At 41.9% G+C, this 21,867-nt stretch overlaps 2 protein-coding genes across 9 annotated transcripts in view; one reads left to right on the top strand and one right to left on the bottom strand.

Annotated features, from left to right (window-relative positions):
* MRRF (mitochondrial ribosome recycling factor) overlaps positions 1 to 325 on the bottom strand; it is a 59,455-nt gene extending 59,130 nt beyond the window's left edge. For 7 of the 8 annotated variants that reach the window (XM_019453926.2, XM_019453927.2, XM_019453925.2 and 4 more), the window contains exon 1: positions 132 to 325. In XM_019453926.2, the coding sequence (XP_019309471.2) occupies positions 132 to 325 (194 nt within the window). The remainder of the gene's footprint in view (positions 1 to 131) is intronic. The other variant, XM_019453934.2, reaches the window with a different exon arrangement.
* RBM18 (RNA binding motif protein 18) lies at positions 242 to 21,635 on the top strand. The gene is made up of 6 exons (XM_019453937.2): positions 242 to 355; positions 3,223 to 3,351; positions 10,852 to 10,978; positions 14,193 to 14,279; positions 15,970 to 16,055; positions 19,598 to 21,635. The coding sequence occupies exons 2-6, from the start codon at positions 3,239 to 3,241 to the stop codon at positions 19,755 to 19,757; spliced, it is 573 nt and encodes a 190-aa protein (XP_019309482.1). The 5' UTR covers positions 242 to 355; positions 3,223 to 3,238; the 3' UTR covers positions 19,758 to 21,635.
* Positions 21,636 to 21,867: the final 232 nt, after the last annotated feature.

Here is a 21,867-nt window from a genome sequence, read left to right as displayed (position 1 = left end):
CAAGCCGGATTCGAATGGAACCGGTCAGGGTACGGTGATCAGACTCCCTCAGGTTCCCCAGAGATGCTTGAGTAGAGGTCTCTGGCACCCGGATCCAGCGCGCGCCTCGAGGCCTTGCAGAGGCCACTCACCAGCTATCGCCCAGGCTACTAGGAAAAGACCCACGCGACCGCGGAGACGGCGGCGGCGCGGGCGCCATGACGTCACGGGGCGGCGCGGCGGCGCAGGCGTAGCGCGTCACCGACGGCCTGGCAGCGGGCGACGTTGAGGTGGACGCGCCTGGAGGGCCGTCGGGCTGCGGGGTCGGGACCTGATTCTGGGGCATGAGCCGAGGGGACGACGCCGAGGCCACGAGGTGAGTCCCGCCGCGAGGCGCCCCTGCACCTGAGCGCCGGCCCCGCGAGGGGCTCGTAGAGGAGGCTGCCCTAGCAAGGCGGCTTCTCAGGCCCCGCCCCGGATTGTCCCGCCGCTAGCCCGGAAATAACAATCCGAGAAATGACCCATTGCATCTGGGAATTCGCGGCCAGGAATCGGGAAGCCGGGGTTCCAGGCTTGACCCTGCCATTACCCTTAGCTTTAGGAACAAGTGGCTTTGCTTCTCTGGACTTTATTCCCTGTAGGATTATTCTTGCCTTCCAGGCGGTTGCAGTTTGACTGCGAGGATAGATGTAACAAGCGTTTTTTGTGATCTCTGTTAATCTAGGGGATTGTCGTCATTGCAAACCTAAAAGATTTTAATGGTCGCATGCCGTCTCGATCTTATTACGCTTTTACAAAAGGCCAGTGCTAAACTGTCACAGATACTCTTATTTAAACCTCTCAACGACCCATGAGTTAGGGATAATCGTGCCCATTCTAGAAAGGAAGAAGGAAATGAGGTTCCAAGTGGAGCCCCGTTCATTCATTCAGTTAATATTGAGCCCCAGGCAGTGTACTAAATGCTGTGAATGGAACTATGTCCAGGATAGGAAGGTCCTCCAGGAGCTTACATTCTGGTGAGGGAAACAAAATAGAATAGTAAATAACGTTGAATGAGCAGTATACAGAAAGAAAAGGTGGCTATGGCTCTACTCTTAGGAAAAGCTTTTCTGGAAAGACACTTAGCTAAAGTCACACAATAACTGGGTGCCAAAGCCAGGATTTGAATACAGATCTTTCGGCCCCATATCCCGCGCTCTTGCCACTAAAACATGCTACCCTTTTGTCATATTAAGTAGTAGTGGGTATTCCTGTTTTCAGACATGAGAAAATCCGAGAAGGTCCTGTGATTGAAGTGTCATCGCAAATGTTGTCTCTTTTAGAGAGGCCTTCCCTCTCCACTGATGCTGAAGTAGTCCAACCCCAGTCTCCGTGTCAGACCACCTTGCTAAATTGAGTTTGCAGCTCTGTCGCTAATTATCCCTTGTTCATTTATCTTGTGTTTGTGTTGTCCCGCCCCTCCTCCAAACCATGAGCATTCCAAGCGCAGAGAGCTTATTTGTTTACTGCTTTGTCCTAGACAATGCCTAGAAATAGAAGCTCAGTTTTTCTTTTTGGAATGAATGAATGATCTGTCGGAAAATAGGAGGATAGGAAAGCACAGAGAATACGGAATGCTTCTCCTGGTGTGTTTCCACTCCTGGGGTTCTGTTTCTGTGTGTTTCACCTTTCTCTCAGGAGGTAAGAGCAAGAACTACAAGCTTATTCATCTCTCTTTTTTCAGCACATAAGCCATGGGCTTAGCAGTTAGCAGTGGCTTGTCACACTTCGTTGAACAGATTGAAGACGAGAGTGCGAAAGGTAGAATAATACCCTCACGTGAGGGGCTGGATAAACGTGTTATTAACAATAACTTAGCACCCACTGTGTACCAGACGTCATGGGCTATGCTGAGATGAATAAGAGGTAGTGGCGGTGATCAGTGTATGTCACCTGCTGTTTGTAAGACCGTTCCTGCAAGCACTACCCTCTGACGTACTTCGGGTTACAAAGTATCTGTTTCCTAGAGCAAGGAGTTGTAAAGTCTGGCACAGCCTGCCATCTTCCCAGCCCTTTTTTTCTCTCTCTACCACATGATATATTTGTTAAAGCTTTGCTTTGCATCTGTCATCTCATTTTTGGCCTTCTCAGCACCCTTAAGTTACAAGCAGGGCAAGGTTTCATATGTAGAGATGAGGAAACAAGCTTAGAAAGAAGTGACTTCCAATGGAAATGCCAAAATTTGAAACCAGGTCTTCTGACACCAGCGTTTTTTCTCTTGCCACTACTGTCTCCATCATAACCCTCAGCCTCCTTTTTTGGTTGTGAGATGAGTCCTTTCCAGATCGAAGACTAGTGATAATTTAAGCTAACATTCATTGAAAACTCCTCAGGCGCCATACATTGTTCTTAATGCTTTGAGTGTGTTAACTCAGTGAATCTGCACAACTTTTGTGAGGGGTCATTCTCTTTTCAGATGAGGAAACTGAGGCACAAGTGGCTAAGTAACTTGCACAAGGTTACGCAGCTAGTAAACGGTGCAACTGGAATGACTTAGGAGGAAGTTAGTCTCTTCTCTGAGTCTCTTCCAAACTATTAAACACGATACTAGCAAACGTTGATTGATTGCTTACTGTTGTTAGATGCAGTGTTTAATGATTTTTCATGCATTATCTTTAGTCTTCCCGACAGCCCTGTAAGATAAAAACTGTTATTTCCATTCATAGTGTATATGAGGGAACAGGGGCCTAGAATGTTCTGGCAATTCACCAAGTCACACAGCCTGCTTTCAAACCCAGTTCTGATTCCTAAATCTATAGCTTTAAATTTCGTGTATTGCCTCATCCATGAGGAAGAGACGTATAACTGCACTTTCCCACCCATCTCCCTCAGTGCCATTAAGACTCTCTTTCTGGTGGTTTCCAAGACTTATTTTGGGTGACAGTTTTTGAACTGGAGTATCATGTAGTAATAAAGACTTTGGCCTCCCGCCCAGTCGGCCTCTGGCTTCAAAAGAGGAAAACTTTAGTGTCTGCACGCAGAACCACACCCCTTTCACCTTAAATGGAAGCTCTTGCACTCTGGCTGCCAGAGGAGCTGTCCCAAGGGAACTGGTGCTGGGGCCCTGGTTGTGGAATAACTGAGGCCTTTGAAGAACTGCCCAGGGCTTGCCCTCCTTGAATAAATGTTTGTTGAATTGAATTTGAAGTCTCCTGTTCACACAGTGCTGCTCCTCTCCTGCCTGAATGTTCACGTTTTCTTTAGTATTTCATAGAGATTGATGGAAGCAGAAACCAAAACTCTTCCCCTGGAGAACGCATCCATCCTTTCAGAGGGTTCCCTACAGGAAGGGCACCGGTTATGGATTGGCAACCTGGACCCCAAGATCACAGAGTGAGTCTAAGTCATCTTATTTTGTTGCCTACAAAACTGGGATGTTTGTAGTGGTGGTGTTCAGAAGAATTTTCAAGAGATGTAGGATATATTTTCGCCCTTTTATTTATGTTTTAATTACCTTTGAAGGGTACATGCTTTTGTTATTAACCTGTTATGTTGACATTTTTCTTATATTTGGACTGTTCTGCAAGAACACAGACGTGGGTATTCTTTAAAACATATACTTCATTTTTCTTACTTGCCGAAGATGTTCTTTTTTTTTCACCAATTTGAATCCTTGTACCCAGTGACTACAGGACATTATTTTCTAGAATCAAGCCACAGCATACTTTTATTCCTCAAAATGAGGGAACCAGCAGACGTCTCAGTACCTTCACCAACAGGCAGAGGGTACCGCTTGACTGTAATTCATGTTAAGCAGCCATGGAACCATAGAAGGTCAGAGCTGGAAGGCATCTTAGAAATCACGTCAGCCCCTTTGGTTTTCATTCATTCACTAAATGGTATGGTGCCTGATGTGTGCCAAGTACCACACTAAGCAGTTTTCAGACTTTTTAAATCTGAGGAACCTTGTCTTAAAGTAATCAGAACCTGTTTATAAAATACAAGCTCAGAGCTGTGCTGATTAAAGTGGGAAAGAGGTCCACCCAAAGCCTTTTGGCAACTGCCACCCTTTCTTTGGCAGTCAGTTAGAGGACGCCATGTTACAGGACTCCATGGAGCACACTTGAAAACCTCTGATAGGATCCAGTTCTCTTATCCTACAGTAGAGGAAACTGAGATCCCAAACACAGAAGTGCCTTGCCCGGGGTAACAAAACTAATTAAATTGTCCTGACTCCCCACTCTTTCCATGGTGGCCATTATAGTGGAAAGTACTTTCTTAGCAGGAGAGAGTTAAGAGGTGTTTCCTTCCCCCAGTTGTTCAGTAGGTACAGGGCTGTAGTTGGTGGCAGGATGGTAAGGAGTGAATAGATCCAGCTGTGTGGGATCAGTGCTTAAAGCAGGCGTGGAATATGTCATCAGTCCTAAAAGGCAGTCCCTGTGGAATGGTGTTAAAGGCAAGGTGAGAGGAGACAAGAGAACCTGCTTACTTGAGTCTAGGATAAGAGGAGGTGTATATAGGATTGGGACTGGGAGAGAGGAAAAGGATGTGAACTAATGGGTCAGGATGGTAACAGAAAGTTTAGTTCTTAATTCTGCTGAAGTTCAGGTCAGCTGAATGAAATTAACTTTAGGTTCCTCTAGGAATTATGCCATTTAACATATGTTGTCCCCATGTTATGTTACTTTGGTCACTGGGGCCCTGGACTGTGGACTGTGCATTTATTTTGATTCCCTTTATGGCTTATGGCTTTGAGGATGAATGAATGTGTGAATCAGCCCAGCCTCTCAATTATGAGTGTTGATCAGAGAAGCTGTTTCCATCATCTAAAAGCCAGGCTATGGGGGGTTGCTCCCCAGAGTGGTTTCCATTCCCACCTCTGCTTCTCTGAATGGAAATCGGAACATGGAAACACTGTTCGTTGTTTTGGCTGCAACTCACCGTCATGAGACTCTTGTTCTGATTGTGTCCTGCTGCTTGATAGGAAAGTTCAAATGGGCATCTACCACCTCAGTTTATGTCAGAAGTTAAGAGTATATCCATGTTTTCTTCTGTTAGAGCATTAACAGAAACATTGAATCAAAACTTTCCCACTGGTATCTCTGCCCCTTTTATGTCAGGCCAAAGGTGGACATCATGGACTGAGCTGCAGATCAGGGCTTTGCGGGGCCTACCTGTGGCTTCCCCACTTCTGTGTCACCTGCTATTGTTTTTCTTCTATGGATTCCTTATCTCAAAACATTTTCTCTGCCAAACACACTGACTAAATGATAATAAATTTCTTTTTGAAGATATGACAGTCGTAGCTGTGGTTAGCATGAAACGCTGAGCGTTATCTCATTTAATTTACTTAATTATAGCAAAGAAACCTAGCACGTTAGTAAAGTAGGTCTTATGGAAATGTGTGATTTCCTTCCAAGTTTTTGAGTTACATAAACTTCTAGATCCTGTTCCTCTCAAGGTGGGTAATGATGGGCCTACATGAATTATTAAAATACAGTCATTTCCAGGCATTGTAGGATTGCATGTTGTATGTTACGTGAATATGGGTGCCTGGCTTATAGTTCAATCTCAGAAGGGATTTGAATCTAGATCTTTAAACTTCTAATGACTTGTGGGGCAACTGGGTGGCTCAGTCAGCTGACCATCCCAACTCCATCTTGGCTCAGATCACGATCTCACAGTTAGTGGGATTTAGCCCCACGCCAGGCTCTGCGCTGACAGTAGGAGCCTGCTTAGGATTCTCTCTCTCCCTGCTCCCCCAAACCCCGCAACTTGCACATGTGCTCGCTCGCTCTCTCCTCTCTCAAAATAACTAAACTTTAATAAAAAATTAAACAAGGGAAAAAAATAAACTAATGATTCTTTAGAGAAGTTTGCAGAGCATCCTCCAGTGTTCATAATTAAACCCCACCCACAAATTGCTGCTAGTTCCTGCTGTTTCCCCTTTCAACACACTCTTATCTCTTTCCTGTACATACCCCTGCTCTTTACCATCCCTCTTCCTGATCTCTTATAAACTGGTTTGAATGCCCCTCTTATACAAATGGCCTCTCACCTCTTGTTAGAAGACAATTTATAGTGTATATTTACTGTGATGAATGGTAACAGAGACAGTTTAAAAAAAAAAAGACTTTTCCACTCAATTTTTCAGTTTTTTTGATAATTAATTCGAGTCATCTTATGTGTATGTGCTTATTACTAATCTGAGTCCTGATCAAGTTACATGGGACGCCCATCAGTCTCCTCTCAGAGGAATGTGTACTGCTAACTGACTGTCTAGCACTCTGATATCCTGCTTCACATTGGTTTGTGTTCAGTGCTTTGTGGTTGCAGTACTCCCCATAGCATTCTCGGCTATGCTAGCTGCCAAGAATATCTGTATGACTAAATAGGTCGTAGAATTTAGATTTAAGGGAATGACGACCTATGATTTGTGGAGGTAGCAGGTTCCATTATTCTGATTCCTCCCGACTTCATTACACCTCATATTTCTCACCTACAAAGTGAGAATGTTCAACTAATGGGGTGAACATTTTTTCTGGCTCTAATATTGTGTTAGTTCCTCTTATTTAAGCTCATGACAACCTTGTGAGGCAAGGAGAAAGATAATATTTTCCCTGTTTTATAGGACAGGAAGAGTTAAGTGAGGTGACTCAGTATACTGAAATAGCCGTGGACTAATTTCCCATCACCTAATTTAGTGCTCCTTGCTCAGATATTCTAATAGTCCATTTGACTGAACAAGCATAACCTAAAGTGTCCTATTCTAAATTTTAAAATATAAGGACTTCTTTTAAATTGTCGTGGGACTGAGTCTAACCATAGAGGAAAAACAGTACTTCCAAATATCGTTGCTAGTGCCTGCAACAGAGAAGCCAAAAAAGTTAATGTCCTTAGACATTATCTATTTTCCACACTGTGGTTTCCTCTGAAAGGATTAATCCAGGCTTTCTTTTTCAAATATTAAATGTTTTGCATAGAAAGTCAAATCAATAGCCACTACGTAATTCATGAGGAGAAATATGAGAAGAAACAAAGCCAGCAAAAATTGTACAAGAAGGAGCATTCTAAATGGAAGGTGTAAGTGGAAATAAGAAAGAATGTGTGAGCAGACTATCAGGAGGACCTTTTTGACTAAAGGAAGGTTGAATACTAAATGAGGGTGAAAGCAGCAGTGGGATAGATGGAGTTCTATCAGATGCATACAGGGTCTTTAAAATTGACTCAGACAAGAAGTATGAATTTGTTGTAGAAGAGACTTATTGGGGGTGTTAAGCAGGATGCTGACAACATGAAAGTGATGTTTTAGTGGAGAAATGAGACGTCAACATGAAAGTGATGTTTTAGTGGAGAAATGAGACGTCAGTATGCAGAGTGGGTTGGAGGAGCAAAGACTGATGCCGAAGATTAGCTAGGAAAGACTGCCAGAAACTAGGCCAATCTATCACCCAGGTAGAGACCGTGAACTTGGAAGCCACTAGGTGAGTCTGAGAGGTGAAGAACGTGATGGATGAAAGGGGAACAGGAGTTGAAGATGACCCTGATGTTTCTTGCCTAAGAAATGGAGAATCATGTCCACACTGACTGGTGGAATAGCTGGAAAGGGTATCAGGTTTGGAGGGGGGGGTCATTCTGGGTTATACTAAGTAAACTTAAAAGCAGCGGAGAGCCATCCAGGTGGAAGTGTCCTTCTGAGGCCGACTTTCAGAGGTGAACTGGAATGCGAGAGGGGAACTGGAATGCGAGAGTAAACGCATGAATGTGTGTTTAACCCTAAAGAAACCTGTGTTTCTCAGCTAATTCTTGTTTTTCCTTCATGATTCATGCTTTTCTTTTAATGCCTTGGTTTGCACGAATCAGCCTTTACTGTTTGCTACTTAAATTTGAAACACAGTGATACTATTTAATAGCATAGAACATAAAGACCCAGCAAATAGTAATTTCTATAAGTTTTAAAGAAAATTTTCTCTAAAACAAATTATGCATTTAAAACAGTCTTAAATATCATTTCATTGGCTTCCCATTGCCTACAGCATCAAATTAAAATTCCCTCACTAAGAACACCAACATCCTTCACAGTCTGTCCCCTGCCTGCCTTTCAGCTCATCTCTTAACTGCCCTACTCTTACTGTCTTCCAATGAAGCAGATTCCCTTTCGCCTTTATTTCTTTGCACATAATATTCAGTAACCACCATGTTCCTGCACAATTGGGCCTCTTTGTGTGCTCATGTACATACGTCTGTGTGCAAGTATCATAGCATTTTGCAATTTTTTGATTGCATATCTCTATCTTCTAACCAGAATGTGAGGTCCTTGAAGGCCAGGACCTGGTTGTATTCATCTGGATGGTTCAAGTGCCTACTACGGTCTTTGACAAGTAGTAGGTGTCTAGGTGTCTATTTTAACATTTGTGTAGACTAATTACTTCTGTGCCACTAGGCAGGAAGGCCATTTTCAAGACCATTACGGAAAACACTAAGTTGCAGAAATATGTTGGGACTGGTGTACTAGCTCCTGAAAGTTGCAGGGCCCCACATTTCATGAAGTGAAGCAAGGCTCTGATGAGTCGTGAGCCCTCCCATACTTCAGCAGCACGTGAAAGTGCTTGCAGATGTGAAAGCAAGACTCTTCAGGCTTTTTTTCACTATCAGAGCTCACAGTCCCCATCTCCAGGAAGCAAAATAGTAAACATTTCATTCCTTTTGTTTCGGTGTTCCGATAATTTCAAGAAATTATCAAACAAGGAAAGAAATCCTGGAGAAGTTGAAAGACACAGACCTAAGCAGATGTTCCTGGAATCTTAAGGTCGCACTTCTCGGGCAGAATGTATTTGTTAGCTTTTCAAAGAGTAATCTGTTGGCTTTTTTTTTTTTTCTGAGTAAATTAAAATTCATTTCCTAGGAAATGCCGATCGCCTTACCTTCCTGCTTTTAAGCAGAATGGAGCTGATGAAAAGATGACCGGCCCACAGCAGCCCTTAGATTGTTTTTTAGAAAAACGGGTTTGACCCACCATTCATGGCAACTGGCACAGTGTTGAGGTTTGAATGCGTATATTAAGTGGAAGATGCAGCTGTGAGTTAAAGACTCAGGGGAAGGGTGCTTGGCTGGCTCAGTCGGTGGAGCGTGAGACTCTTGATCTTGGGGTTGCGAGTCTGAGCCCTACACTGGGCATAGAGATGACTTAAAAAAATAAAAACTTAAGTTAAAAAAAAAAAAAAAAGACCCAGGGGAGACTCTTCCAGCCCATATCCGTCTGCACATTTGAGAGGCTCACCCTTGTTGTACCCCTACTCAAAAATCAAGTAAAACCAGAAATCTGTACTTGAGGTGTCTCCCTTTCCTCTGGAGAATCCACACCTACATCCTCCCTAGCAGTTGAGGTCTCCTGATGGGAGCTGAGAATTTGGAAACTAGGGAGTTACAATTGCTTTCCCTTTCAAAACAGGTCTAAAGACCGGATTAATGTTCACAGTATGCCTTGGGATCCTTGCATCCTGCCCCAGTGCAAGACCTGTATTATGTCTTTCTTGCTCCATTGTGTCAGGCACCTGATCCAGGATAATGGGCTTGCTTATTGATGTACATTAGTATCAAATTTAGTATGTAGAGCTTATGATCCCCTTCATATCTTTCTGCCTCCCAAAGGAGATTGTTACTCAAGAGTAAAATCTTGATGAGTTTCTCCTAGAAAACAATGTGAATATAAATGTGGCTGTAACGACAGCTCTACTGACTCCCTGTGGGGTAGAATTCCCAGTAATAACAGATTTAGCATGTGGGCTGATACCTTTTTAGTATCACAGGGACAGCATTGTTTAGAGAAAGCCTTGACTCCATTTGAATAGTGTGGAGGATGCCAGGAGGAAGGCCAAAGGAAAAGGAAACGGGAGAGCTGTTGGTTTGTCTCACCCTTACATCAGATGACAGGAAGTCGGAATTGAGATTGGCCACAGCAACCTGTTAAGGCCACATCTGTTTGAATAACTTAAAAGCTCTATAGAAACCAAATAAGTGTTAGAGAAAGGAATCTAAGAAGAGGATGAGGGGCACAATGGCAAGCAAGAGCTTGGGGTGAACCTCCTACCAGGAAAAAATGTCTTCCTGGGCCATCAATACTCTTTAATCGGCCATGCTCCAAGGTATAAACTGTGTGAAAACAACTGAGGTTGATTAGTTATCCACAGCTGGGTGATTTATAGAACTGGCCAGGTTCTCCTGCCCTGTATGAGACCAGCCTCGGTCACACTGTGGTTCCACATTGTCCCTAACGTTCAGTCACGTCAGGGATTGAAACTCACAGGCACGTATGGAGTGCCGCTAGCTGTGGTTTGGTTTTTGGCAGAGTTTCTCACGAGTGCAATTCAGGGCTAATGATTAATTATGGAATCTATTACAGAAGTCTTCCAAAGTTGTTTTTTTGTTTGTGTGAATGTGTGTTACTTTATTTATTTTTGAGATAAGGTAGGCTTTGGCTTTTGGAGTGTGGGTATGTGTTCCTGATGGAGTTGTAGTTATTCACAAATGCTAGTTCATTGCCAAGAGATTAAAAATAAATAGATCGACACTATTTTTGAGCTTTTCTCCAAAAGAAAAACAAATGGTGCTCCTGGGCCAGACAGCTGTTTGTTAGGTGTGGTTTTTTGTTCGGTATTTTTGTGCTGGACAGACGCTTAGCCATGACAATTCTAGTTCCCATTCCAAATAGAGGCAAACAAGTCTGTTTGCCAAATAAACTAACGCAGCAGTTTGGGAGAAGGCAGGGGGGCGGGGTGGGGGGGGTGGCAAGATTTTATCCTGGGGTAAATCATCTCCTGCTTTTATCTCCCACTTCGGCCAGAGTGGCCATCCAAGTTCCCAGTGTATTCATGGGCTGTCCTTTCTCTACAGATACCACCTCCTCAAGCTCCTCCAGAAGTTTGGCACAGTGAAGCAGTTTGACTTCCTCTTTCACAAGTCTGGTGCTTTGGAGGGACAGCCTCGAGGGTACTGTTTTGTCAACTTCGAAACTAAGCAGGTAATGAAGCCTCTCCCCTTTCACGGTGCTTCCCGTACTCTCCTCCTTACTTAGTCCTCTCTCCCCGAGCACAAGTCATGGTGCCTTGTGGGCAAGAGCCGTGTTGGACTCACCCCTCTGTGCCTCGCCCTGAGTCCTAAAGGAGACCCTCGGTAAAGGAACGGGTGAACGGCTTTCAAAATCGACCCTCCCCAGGCTCGCGGTCTGAGGCGGCTGACCTACTTTTCTGACCAGATGCTTTGGGGTGCCCACATTAAGCACATGGACATCCTCCTCCCTGTTCTGGTTTGTTTGTTCCTTTAGTGGCAGGCCAACAAAGCCTCCTTTTCTTTCAATAGTTTTGCCCCGTGGTGCAGAAGCCCTCCCTCTGTGTGGTGAGCCACCCACAAACTCTTTTATTTTGATTTCTTAAAAATGTACCCTTCTTCTCAGTGTCTCAGAACAAATGCGTACAGATTTGAATATATATGGAGGAAGAGAGCATTCAGCTTCAACCATGATATACACATGTATCTTCTTGCAGTAAAATTGTATCCTTTAAGTGGACATGGCTTGATAAAGAAATTGAATTTGAACGTTACTAAATATAGAGATACTGGTTAGTATTCTCTATAACTTTAGTAGTCATATGGAAGGACATTGCCTGGTTATTGTTTCAATAATACTGTATTTGGATGGTTTTTTTTTGTTATAAAAGTAGTACATATTAATTACAGATGAAAATATAGATGACGTGACTTTCTTATCAGCCCAGTACCCAGAAATAATTCTTGTTAATATTTAGTCTTGTTAATATTTAGTTTTCTTGTTACTATTTAGATCTTTCTAGTCTCTTCTTTTGTTACATTCACACATGCATACACACGTATAGAGCTTAGAGCACTCAAATAAGGTCATATCGTCCTATTTACCGCTCAAAGTCTATTAAAAATTTTCTGTCCTCTACTACACATCCAGAAAACATTCTGTATCATGATACTGTGGTTTCACCAGTGTGGCTGTTTATATGTAAAAATTCACTGATGTAGATCTTTAATGTTTATATATTTTGTTGTATGTAACTCAACATCATTTTTGATGACCACACAGTATCTCATCGTAGGAGTGTATGGTAAGTTATTTGATTAATCCCCAGTTATTAGCTGTTTAGGTTGTCCCCAGTGATTCACAAGTGTAAACAGTATGCTAGTGAATATCTTCATACCTCTAGTTATTTTCACGTTTACTGTATACATGGAAATTGAATGCTATCAACAAAGGCCACGCATATTTTTTCTTGATACGACTGCCAGTTGCCTTCAAGCAATGATGTATCCGTACGCTCTGAGACTGTATGAGAGTGTCATTTGTCCTTATCGGTGCTGGGGGTGCTTTCCATCTCCTCTAACTTTTGCAAATGAGACAGGCACTAGGAGATACATTGCTATTCTAAATGAGGGAAGTGAAAAAAATGCTGCGTATGGTCAGCATTTTTAAATACTTTATTCTTCCTTAATGATAGAGTGTGATGAGCATTCTTACAATTAAAATCAGTGGTCATGGTGGGGATATGGTGGTTTTAAAACACTGGACTACAAATTACAAAGCCTAGCTTCTATTGCTGGCTCTTTTATTTATGAACTTTGGGCAAGTCTCTTGACCTCTTTTGGCTCAGTTTTCATTTAAAAATGGGGATTAAGGGGTGCCTGGGTGGCTCAGTCGGTTAAGCGGCCGACTTCGGCTCAGGTCATGATTTCGCGGTCCGTGAGTTCGAGCCCCGCGTCGGGCTCTGTGCTGACAGCTCAGAACCTGGAGCCTGTTTCAGATTCTGTGTCTCCCTCTCTCACCCTCCCCCGTTCATGCTCTGTCTCTCTCTGTCTCAAAAATAAATGTTAAAAAAAATAATAATAATAATAAAATAAAAATGGGGATTAAAAATACCCTCCTTTGCTTACAGGAAGTTGAGAGAATAGATGAGGGTACATAGGAAAATACAGTTGGCATTTAATATTGTTGAATACACAAACTTTGAAATGACGTACAAAGATAGGAAAAATTTTTTAAAACATTTATCTCCTTGCTGGCATTTTTAAAACTTTTATCTCCTTACTACTGCCGATGCTGCAGAATTAATAGAGAATGCCATGTGAATTCTAATTCCCTAGATGAAACTAAAAAGGAGAATAAAATGTCTCTTATCTGTCTCTCTAACTGGTAAGTGAGGATGTCATTGACTGTCCAATGGCTGACACATAGTGAACACTCAGGTGTTTGTTGACTGTCATGCTGGCGAGCTCTGGAGGAACAAGAGAATCACCAGTAAAACCAGACTGGAATGTCTGGTGGTATTACACTGCAGTGTCAGATCCACTCTTGTTCCTGCTCCGGTTCCTTAAGGGCTTCTTCACCCCCTGGTAGATGTGGGTTACACTTGGCTGAATGCCTCAGGGATACAAATGGAGCAGAGAAGGTTTGGCAGGATGGAAAAGTACGACCAGGCTTCCTGGGAATGTCCTAGAGTGACTCTTAATCCAGCTTCAGGAATTCCTTTTAACCTTGTTCCTCCTGTATCTGATGGGGAAAGGGTCAGGGAACTTTTGGCTCCCAAAACCAGGTGCATAGATTGGCTCACACAAATACCTTGCTCACAGGCTCTTTGACTCACTCCTGCTTTTTCCGGCCTAGTTTCCTTCACTCCCGTATCCTTTGAAGCCATTACTGTTTCTCACTTTGGATCCAGGGAGTGTAAGCCCTCGTCTGGGGTATAGTTACGGTAAATTTCCTAGCACAGTGGGTCCTCGCAGACAGAAGTGTATAGAAAGGTATCCCCTGATAAGAACAATGCGCTAACAGTGGTTGAGTGCTTACCACATGCTCCATGCTTTCTTTACATGCACTCTTCCTCCTCCCTCCAACCAGTGAGGGACAAGTAGTAGTGTCCATGTTGTAGAGATGAAGAAGCTAATATTCACAGAGCTTAAGGGAGGGACCTGCCAGCTATCCCACTGCCAGTAATTGGCAGAGCCAGGATTGGCGTTTCTGTTTGACCAACTTTATAAAACTCACACCCTTTCTGCTATCATGCCTTTTTTTTTTTTTTTTAATTTATTTAAATTGTAAATCCTTTGCCAGTTGTTTATCAGAAGCAGTCCGGTTGGAATCACAGCCTTCAAAGCTGGTGAGGCCCTATGAGGCACATGAATTTTTGACGAACATCTGTCCCTTTCCTGCACAGGAGGCCGAACAAGCCATCCAGTGTCTCAATGGCAAGCTGGCTCTGTCTAAGAAGCTGGTGGTGCGATGGGCACATGCTCAAGTCAAGGTAAGCCTGCTGGGCTAGAAAGACCACACCAAGCTCACCCTAAGGAGTTTTCCAAAAGACCGTTGTCCACTTACCCGTTTGCATCCCAGCCTCTTCACATCTGGAGCAGGCATACTTTGGTCTCCTACTTGTATTTACCATGTGTGTTGCCAGATTTTTCTTTTGAGAAACATCTCAGGAGGGATTAAGTTCCTTCATTGTTTCTCTCCACATACCCACAGATTCTGTTTTTGATTGATTTTTCCATGTGGCTGATGTGTATACTCAGACCTCTATCATGTTTTTGGTGGGGGTTGTTCTTTGGAGGAAAAGATGCATTTATTTTTAAAATTAGTTGCTTTAGGCATTATTAGACTGTTCCCAGCCTCTCCATTCTGTGGAGAGTTTGAATATGTTTATTCTAAACGCTTGAGAAATGGGTAGTTTGTATGAGTGCTTAAATTCCTGGCATCTCATCACTCCAGAGAGTTTGAGAGTTATTTGTGGGACTTTGCAGGGTCTGAATTGTCTCCAAGGCCCTAGAAGTGGCAAATGGCCTTGTTCATCTTTATAGTTGGTCTCTTGGAAAAATGCACTGGAAAAGATAATTACCATTAAAAAAAAAAAAAAAAAAGAATGGCATTCTGTGTTACCTGGCACAAAGGTAGAGAAGGATGTGGACCAGAGCAATCCCAAGAGTTGAGTCGCTTCCTTCGTGGTGGGGTGTTGACAGACCTGCCTGCAACAAGATCCGTAGCGGTTAAAATTAGAGCTTCAGTCTTTAGCTATAGGAGCACGGCTTTTGATCAGAGGCCCCCTACCCATCAAGCTTCCCAGTAAAGAGTCACAGAAATTAAACTTTGGAGCTCGGTGTCCAGACTGAAAAACAGAGCTCCAACACTTTGTATCCTTCTGAGTATCTCAGGTAATCACAGAGCCTTCTCAATTTCTAGGACACATTGCCTTAAACATAGAAACAACGGGGAGAATTACCAAATGCTTTTTTACTCAAAAGAAAATCAAGTCTCATTTGCCAGACTGGCTGTCATTTTCTCATTCTGTGTCTCATTGAAAAGACACGCAAGAGAAATCATCCTCTGTTCCCATCTTTCGTTTAAGAATCTCTGTGCCTTGCAGTTCTCTTCTCCTATAAGTCTTTGACCAGAGGGCCTGATTGCTCTTTAATATTTAATTTACTTTTTACAAGGGGTGTATAATTATCTGACTTCACATTAAACTGTTCTTTTGCTATAGGATGTTCTCTGTATCAGTGGCTGGGAGCTTTTATTGTTACTTTTCTTCTCCACTCAGACCTGTTGAGAGTTGAATGTTATGCTTGGTGCTTGGCAGAAATCTAGCAAAATTTTAAAGTGTTTTGAATAAAGCAAAATAAATACTGTAAGAGGATGTAAGAGGGGACTCCTATTGTGTATTTGTACCATCTGTGAATTTGAAAGTTGACGTTCTTTCCCTACCAAATAAGGCAGACTAGTGGCTAGATAGGAAGCTTCTTTTAAACTTCTTTTTCTAAATTTGTAGCTTTTAGGCCAAGCCTGTGTGGAGTTTTGCATAGGTTCTAAATGTAAAGCAGTCCGAAGATTGTCTAGAAATATGCCAACGGTACACTGATGGGGTTGGAGTTTTTGAACTTATGCACTATAGTAAAGGGCTGGTTTTTGTTCAAGTGAAGTGATTTCCCTTTTTCTTTCAGAGATATGATCATAACAAGAATGATAAGATCCTTCCTATCAGTCTTGAGCCGTCCTCCAGCACTGAGCCCACTCAGTCTAACCTGAGGTAAGATGGGGTGCTATAGAAGGACACAAATGAGAATTCGAGAGCGTGAGCCACTGCTCCGTTCCAAGCCTTCATTCGTACTTCAATGGATCTTTAGACTCTTAGTTTGTGACAGAACCTGTCAACTTCTGACATTTTGAGAGATGTGTTCAGTTAATCTCTAGAACGCGTAATAGTCTCTCCTCCCATACCCCCAAGATCACGGACTTACAGAATTCATTCACTCAAAAACAGCTGCATATACCTGCCGCGTACCAGCCATTGTGCTTGGCACAGGAATACGCAGGCACGGTCAGACGGTCCTTAAGCTGAAAACAAGCATTTTAATGAGGGCTTGAGTCTTGCTGGCTTTGTCATTATACGTATGCTAATTCCTCCCCAGCCGTGAATTCCTTTCTGCAGAGTGTTAGTGTGCAGCTCGTTCATTCTTTGGGCCACTTCAGCGACTGTAGCTGTGTTGGTTCTAGTGTGCACAAACTGTCAGTTACTTCTTTGGAGTTAATTCAAAACAGAAGGAATGAAGAGTTGGGTGGAGAAAGGGGAAGTTAAGTGGATGGTTGAGCAGAAGTAGAGGGTTTTTGTTGTTTGGGTTTTTTTTGTTTTTTTTTTTTTTTCCCTGCATTATAGCCTGGGGAGAAATTTTAACAATAACAATAGCCAGGATTTATTGAGTTTACTATAAAGCAGGCACTGTGCTGAACACTTCACATGCCATATGTCACTTAATTATAAAAATGCCGGTAAAAATACTGTAACACTCATTTTATTTCGGAGGAAACTGACACTCAGCAAGGTAAAATATCTTGGTCAAGATGGCACAGGTAGCAAATAACAGATTCCAGAGTCAAAGCTAGGACTACTGGACTTCAAAATTCAGTAAATTAATTTTATAGTTACTAATTTAATGTCATTGCTTTATATATTTACAATATTACTACACTTAAAATATTTAATACTTAATATTTGGTAAGTTACATTTTTTATATTATAACATTTAATATAATACATTTAATATGTCGATGACAAATATTAAATATAATAGTTAATATAATTGATATTTCTTAATTTTGTCCTCTTTTACTATTTTGTGCTCCCAGAAATTAAAAAAAAAAAAAAAGAAAAAGTATGATGACTATTGTAGGTTCACTGGGAACCCTATCCACTATGCCATTTTCCCCATAAAGTTTGAATCTCCATGATCACAACTCAGTTTTCATGGAGGTTTTTATAAATCTAACTCCTGTTGGGAGGAGACCACTGCATTAATGTCTGCTGCTCTCTGTTGCAATGAACATGTCTTTAATTTTACTTTCAGTGTTTGCGTCTATACTAAACAGCCTAGTGTTTTCCATTTATTTTGTTATCCAGAGAACCTCAGCTTACATCTTTCTATTAACATCTATACCTAATTAGAGAAGGTTGCTTTTTGGTGACTCCTGAACAAACAGCTGGCTATCCCACTAATGGAGAGGAGAAGGTGCTGGAATGCATCTTGGTAATACCTTGGTGTTCTTTTTTATTGTAACCTAGGGTTTTAATTTTACATTGACCATGTAAAGTTATGAGTATATAGGAGCAGATGTATACTTTTTGAGGATTTCTGAAAGACCATTGTATACATCCCCTTCCAGGTTTCTGTCTCCCTGACTATAGATCACTGACCGCTTTGCAAATGGAAAGGAAACCAGGGGTCATAGAATATCCACTGCCTGAGTGCTTTGCATTCTGGTCCAGGGATGGCAATGACCTCCATCAAAGAGAATTCCTCCCAACGTGGGCAGTGTCTCCTCACCCCTTCTCTCTGATACAGGGCTGTGCAGCTCCCAACCTGATGGAGAGGAAGGAGCAGGGGTTTGGGTGATAACAAACTGGGTTTGAATCCTGGCCGTGCAGTCTGTTAGCTGTGTGACCCCTGGGCAAGTTACTACCTCCCTGCATTTCTTTATCTATAAAACATGGATGTTATCACAAGGATTAGAAACAATATCAGTAAAACTCTGGGCACAGTGCCTGGCTCATTGTAACTCCATAAATGATTGCATTTATAAACACACATTTATTAGTAAAAAGAGATTTTGTAGGATTTCCAAGGTGTTTCTTCCATTATTACTCAGTGATTCAAAAAATGGTACAATGTAGTAGTTAATAGCATGGGCTCTTGGATCCAATTGTGTTCAGATCTCTACTGCTTACTAGCTAAATAATATTGGGCAAGTTAACCTTTCTGTGCCTCAGTTTTTTCATCTGCAAAATGAGTATAACCCACCTTATAATGTTTTCGATCTTACACGAATTTTTTTTCCAATTTTTTTTTTTTTTAACCATGGTGAAAGGCATATAAAATAGCACTTACCATCTTAACCATTTTTTTTTTTAAACTCTATTTGACCTAGTCTTGGTCTACTTTTTTTTTTTTTTTTTTTAAGTTTATTTATTTTGAGAGACAGCAGAGGAGGGACAGAGAGAGAGGGAGAAAGGGAGAAAGAGAATCCCAGGCCGGAGCTGCAGGGCTCGAACTCACAAACCATGAGATCATAATCTGAGCCAAAACCAAGAGTCAGACACTTAACCGACTGCACCACCCAGGCACCCCACCATCTAAACCATTTGAAGTGTACAATTCAGTGATTCTAAATACATTTGTAATGTTGTACGACCATTACCACCATCATTCCCCATAATTCTTTTCATCTTGTAGAACTGAAACCCTATATCCATCAAGTAATAACTTCCCATTCCCACCTCCCCCAAGCTCCTGGAAACCACCGTGCCACTTTCTACCTCTGATTTTGATTAGTCTAAGTACCTTATACAAGTGTAATCATCCCATATTTGTCTTTTTGTGACAAGCTTATTTCACTTAGCTTAATGTCCTCGTGGTTCATCCACGTTGTGGCATTATGTCAGAATTCCCTTCCTTTTAAAAGCTGAATAATATTCCAAAATGTGATCTAATACCACATTTTGTTTATTCATTCATACAAGACCCTGCTTTCAATTTCTCTATGAATTATTTGAGTGCCTACTATCTGCCAGGCCCTACAGTGTCAAACAGTGTGTGTGTCTGAAGATTAAATGTAGCCTATGTGATGTACTCCTAACAGTGTCTGGGTTTTTGGTAAAAATTTAATAGATGGTTCAGGTTTGATCGTTTCTGTTTCTGTTTTTGTTTTTTAACGTTTCTTTATTTTGAGAGAGAGAGTGCGTGCGAGGGAAGGAGGGGCGGGGATTGGGGAGAGAATCCCAAGCAGGCTCCACACTGTCAGCGTAGAGCCCATCGCACAGCTTGAACTCACAAACCACAAGATCACGCGTGACTTGAGCCAAAATCGTTGGACATTCAACTGACTAAGCCACCGAGGCAGCCCTGATTTTTTTCTTAAAATGTTATTGTGTGTGTTTTATGTGAAATATTCGCATATCATATTTGAGTATCTTGTTGCTTCTCTGATCCGCCAAAAAAGACACAAGGAAGATGAAGTACGCGAGTATTTTCAGAATGCACTCAGGCCCGCTCTGATCCTCTGCTGTCCTTTTTCCAGTGTCACTGCTAAGATAAAAGCCATTGAAGCCAAGCTGAAAATGATGGCAGAAAATCCTGACGCAGAGTATCCAGCAGCACCTGTTTATTCCTACTTTAAGCCTCCAGATAAAAAAAGGACTACTCCTTATTCTAGAACAGCTTGGAAATCTCGAAGATGATGGTTATGAATTATTGTAGCAGCAAAAGCCAATTGGTCTTCACACCTGAAATCCTCTGCCTTTGTACTTTGTAGATGTGAATGGTACTACCCAACAGAGCACAATCACTGTTAATGTTTGGTAGCATAACATTTTTGGATGTTCTCATGGATGTTTCTTCCCTGAAGTATGTGTGGAATTGAGCGTCATCCAGAATAAATAGGATTGTATCCAAAATTGTGATTGGAACATTGGGATGCTCTAGTTGGCTGGTGTGTTTGGATTTGTAACTCCAGAAACATTATATAGTATGCCAGAGAGAAAGGCAGACATAAAAAATACCATTTAAATCCGGAAACTAAATCTATTAACATCCATCTTTCTGAAGAAAAAAAAAAAAGTGGAGCATTTTTCTATGCTCAAATGTCCTTACAAGATAAAGAAAAAGTAAGAGAGAGGGAGGGAAGTGAGAAACTTTGAATCATGTTGAGAACCGTTGTTCCAGAATTTATTATGGAAATCCATCCCTCCAACTAGACTAAAAAAGAAAAAGTTCTTGGCAAAAGGGAGCCGATTCTTTGAACAAAAGTTGTGGTAATCTGCTTAAGAATTATGGTTCTTGTTTCAAAATCTTGTTAGGAAAACACGGTGTACATCTTTAAGTTGTCCGCGTCAGCAAAACCGTAGATTCAGATCCAGCATTTGATACCACAACGAAGTTCTGTTCGGAAACCCAACTTTGACTCTTGAGTGATCATTTTTTAAAAATCTAAATAATTCTGCCTTCTACATGCCAAATGTTATTAACGTGGGACTTTTACAATTGCGCATATTGCATGAGATTGTTTTTTATAGCATGAGTATGTTCTATTTGGAATTGTATCATGGTCAATCTAAATAGGAAAGCAAACTTTCTCTGAAAACCTAAACATTGCTATATCGATCTCTGTCAAGGATACTATTTCTTAGTAATTATGTAGGGGTCTGAGTAGGAGAAATTGAACTGTCTTGTGCCGGGTGAGGAGGGGACACGCGGTGGACGCAGGAAGTCCGCAGAGCAGGCCCTGCTCTGGCACCAAGATTGCAATGAGCTCATGATTTGTGTCGTTCTTAAAGGCTGGAAAGACCGCATGACTTTAAAATGATTCTTCCTTTGTAAAACATACTCTCTGGCTCGGGTAGGTTTTCCCAGTTTGAGTATTTTAAATGCAACAACGGAGAGAGAAAAATAAACGAATGGATCTGGGAGTGTGTTTCTGTCAGCGGTTTTGGTCCTCTTGGGGCCGGGTTGATGGGACTGTTGCATTGGGCGGCACCTTTGCATCTTTACCAGGTAAATCGTCTTAATCCCTAGTGATGACAGATGCATTACCATCCTCGGCCCTAGCAAGAGGAAGCTTTCATTCTAGGAATTCAAGTCTTCCTGTGAGCATAGGTGAGTTTATGACACTTGAACCAAATCTTGAGCATAGTGAGGTTTCAAAGTTCATAGAACTGGTTCAGAGAAAACTCTCATCCCCTTCCCCAAGGTCAATCTTTTTAGATATCTTTAGATATTAAATACTTTCTGCATTTATTAGCTCTGTCTGCGATGCAAGTAACTCTCCTTCCATTTGGGGGATAGTTCAGAGAGGTGGGACCATCATCTCCCATTTTTCTGGTGACTTCTTAGATTACAGAATTCACCATTTTATCCTTAACGTCCTCAAAGGGTTATGGTGGAGAAGGACTTACTTAATGCAAAATAGTCTATTTTTAATAGGAACTTAGAAAATACATAACTTTGAATTATCTAGAGTTGTTTCCTTTAGAAACCAGAGCTATTTATTTGTATTTAAAGCAATGTTCATTATTTGTACGGATTCTTAATTCCTCTGTGTGAATAAATGCAAGACAGTGTCTGCGTGGCTGTGTCTCTTGTTTATTTTCTAGCATAAAGACTACAGTTTTCTGGTAGGCTCGTTTCCCTGCGAGCCTTGGGCCAGGGTGTCCAGGTAGGGTGTGTTTTCTAAGTGCCTTCTCTCCAGCAGAAGGTTCTGGCTAGAGGTGAACCTCAGAGACCATTCTCTCCACCCGTATGCCTCCCTTACTTCTGTTGTTAGAGATGAGGAGAGTGGTTCTCACAGCAAAC

Source organism: Panthera pardus, unplaced genomic scaffold, assembly GCF_024362965.1.
Source record: "Panthera pardus isolate Hobbes unplaced genomic scaffold, ASM2436296v1 HiC_scaffold_20, whole genome shotgun sequence".
NCBI lineage: Eukaryota > Metazoa > Chordata > Mammalia > Carnivora > Felidae > Panthera > Panthera pardus.
Note: the sequence above shows the minus strand (reverse complement) of the source record. Positions and strands in the feature narration are given on the sequence as shown.

Coding starts and splice junctions, on each gene's coding strand:
- RBM18 (XM_019453937.2), top strand. CDS start 3,239: ATGGAAGCAGAAACCAAAACTCTTCCCCTGGAGAACGCATCCATCCTT. Junction 3,352..10,851: donor CTGGACCCCAAGATCACAGA/GTGAGTCTAAGT, acceptor CTTTCTCTACAG/ATACCACCTCCTCAAGCTCC. Junction 16,056..19,597: donor CCCACTCAGTCTAACCTGAG/GTAAGATGGGGT, acceptor TCCTTTTTCCAG/TGTCACTGCTAAGATAAAAG.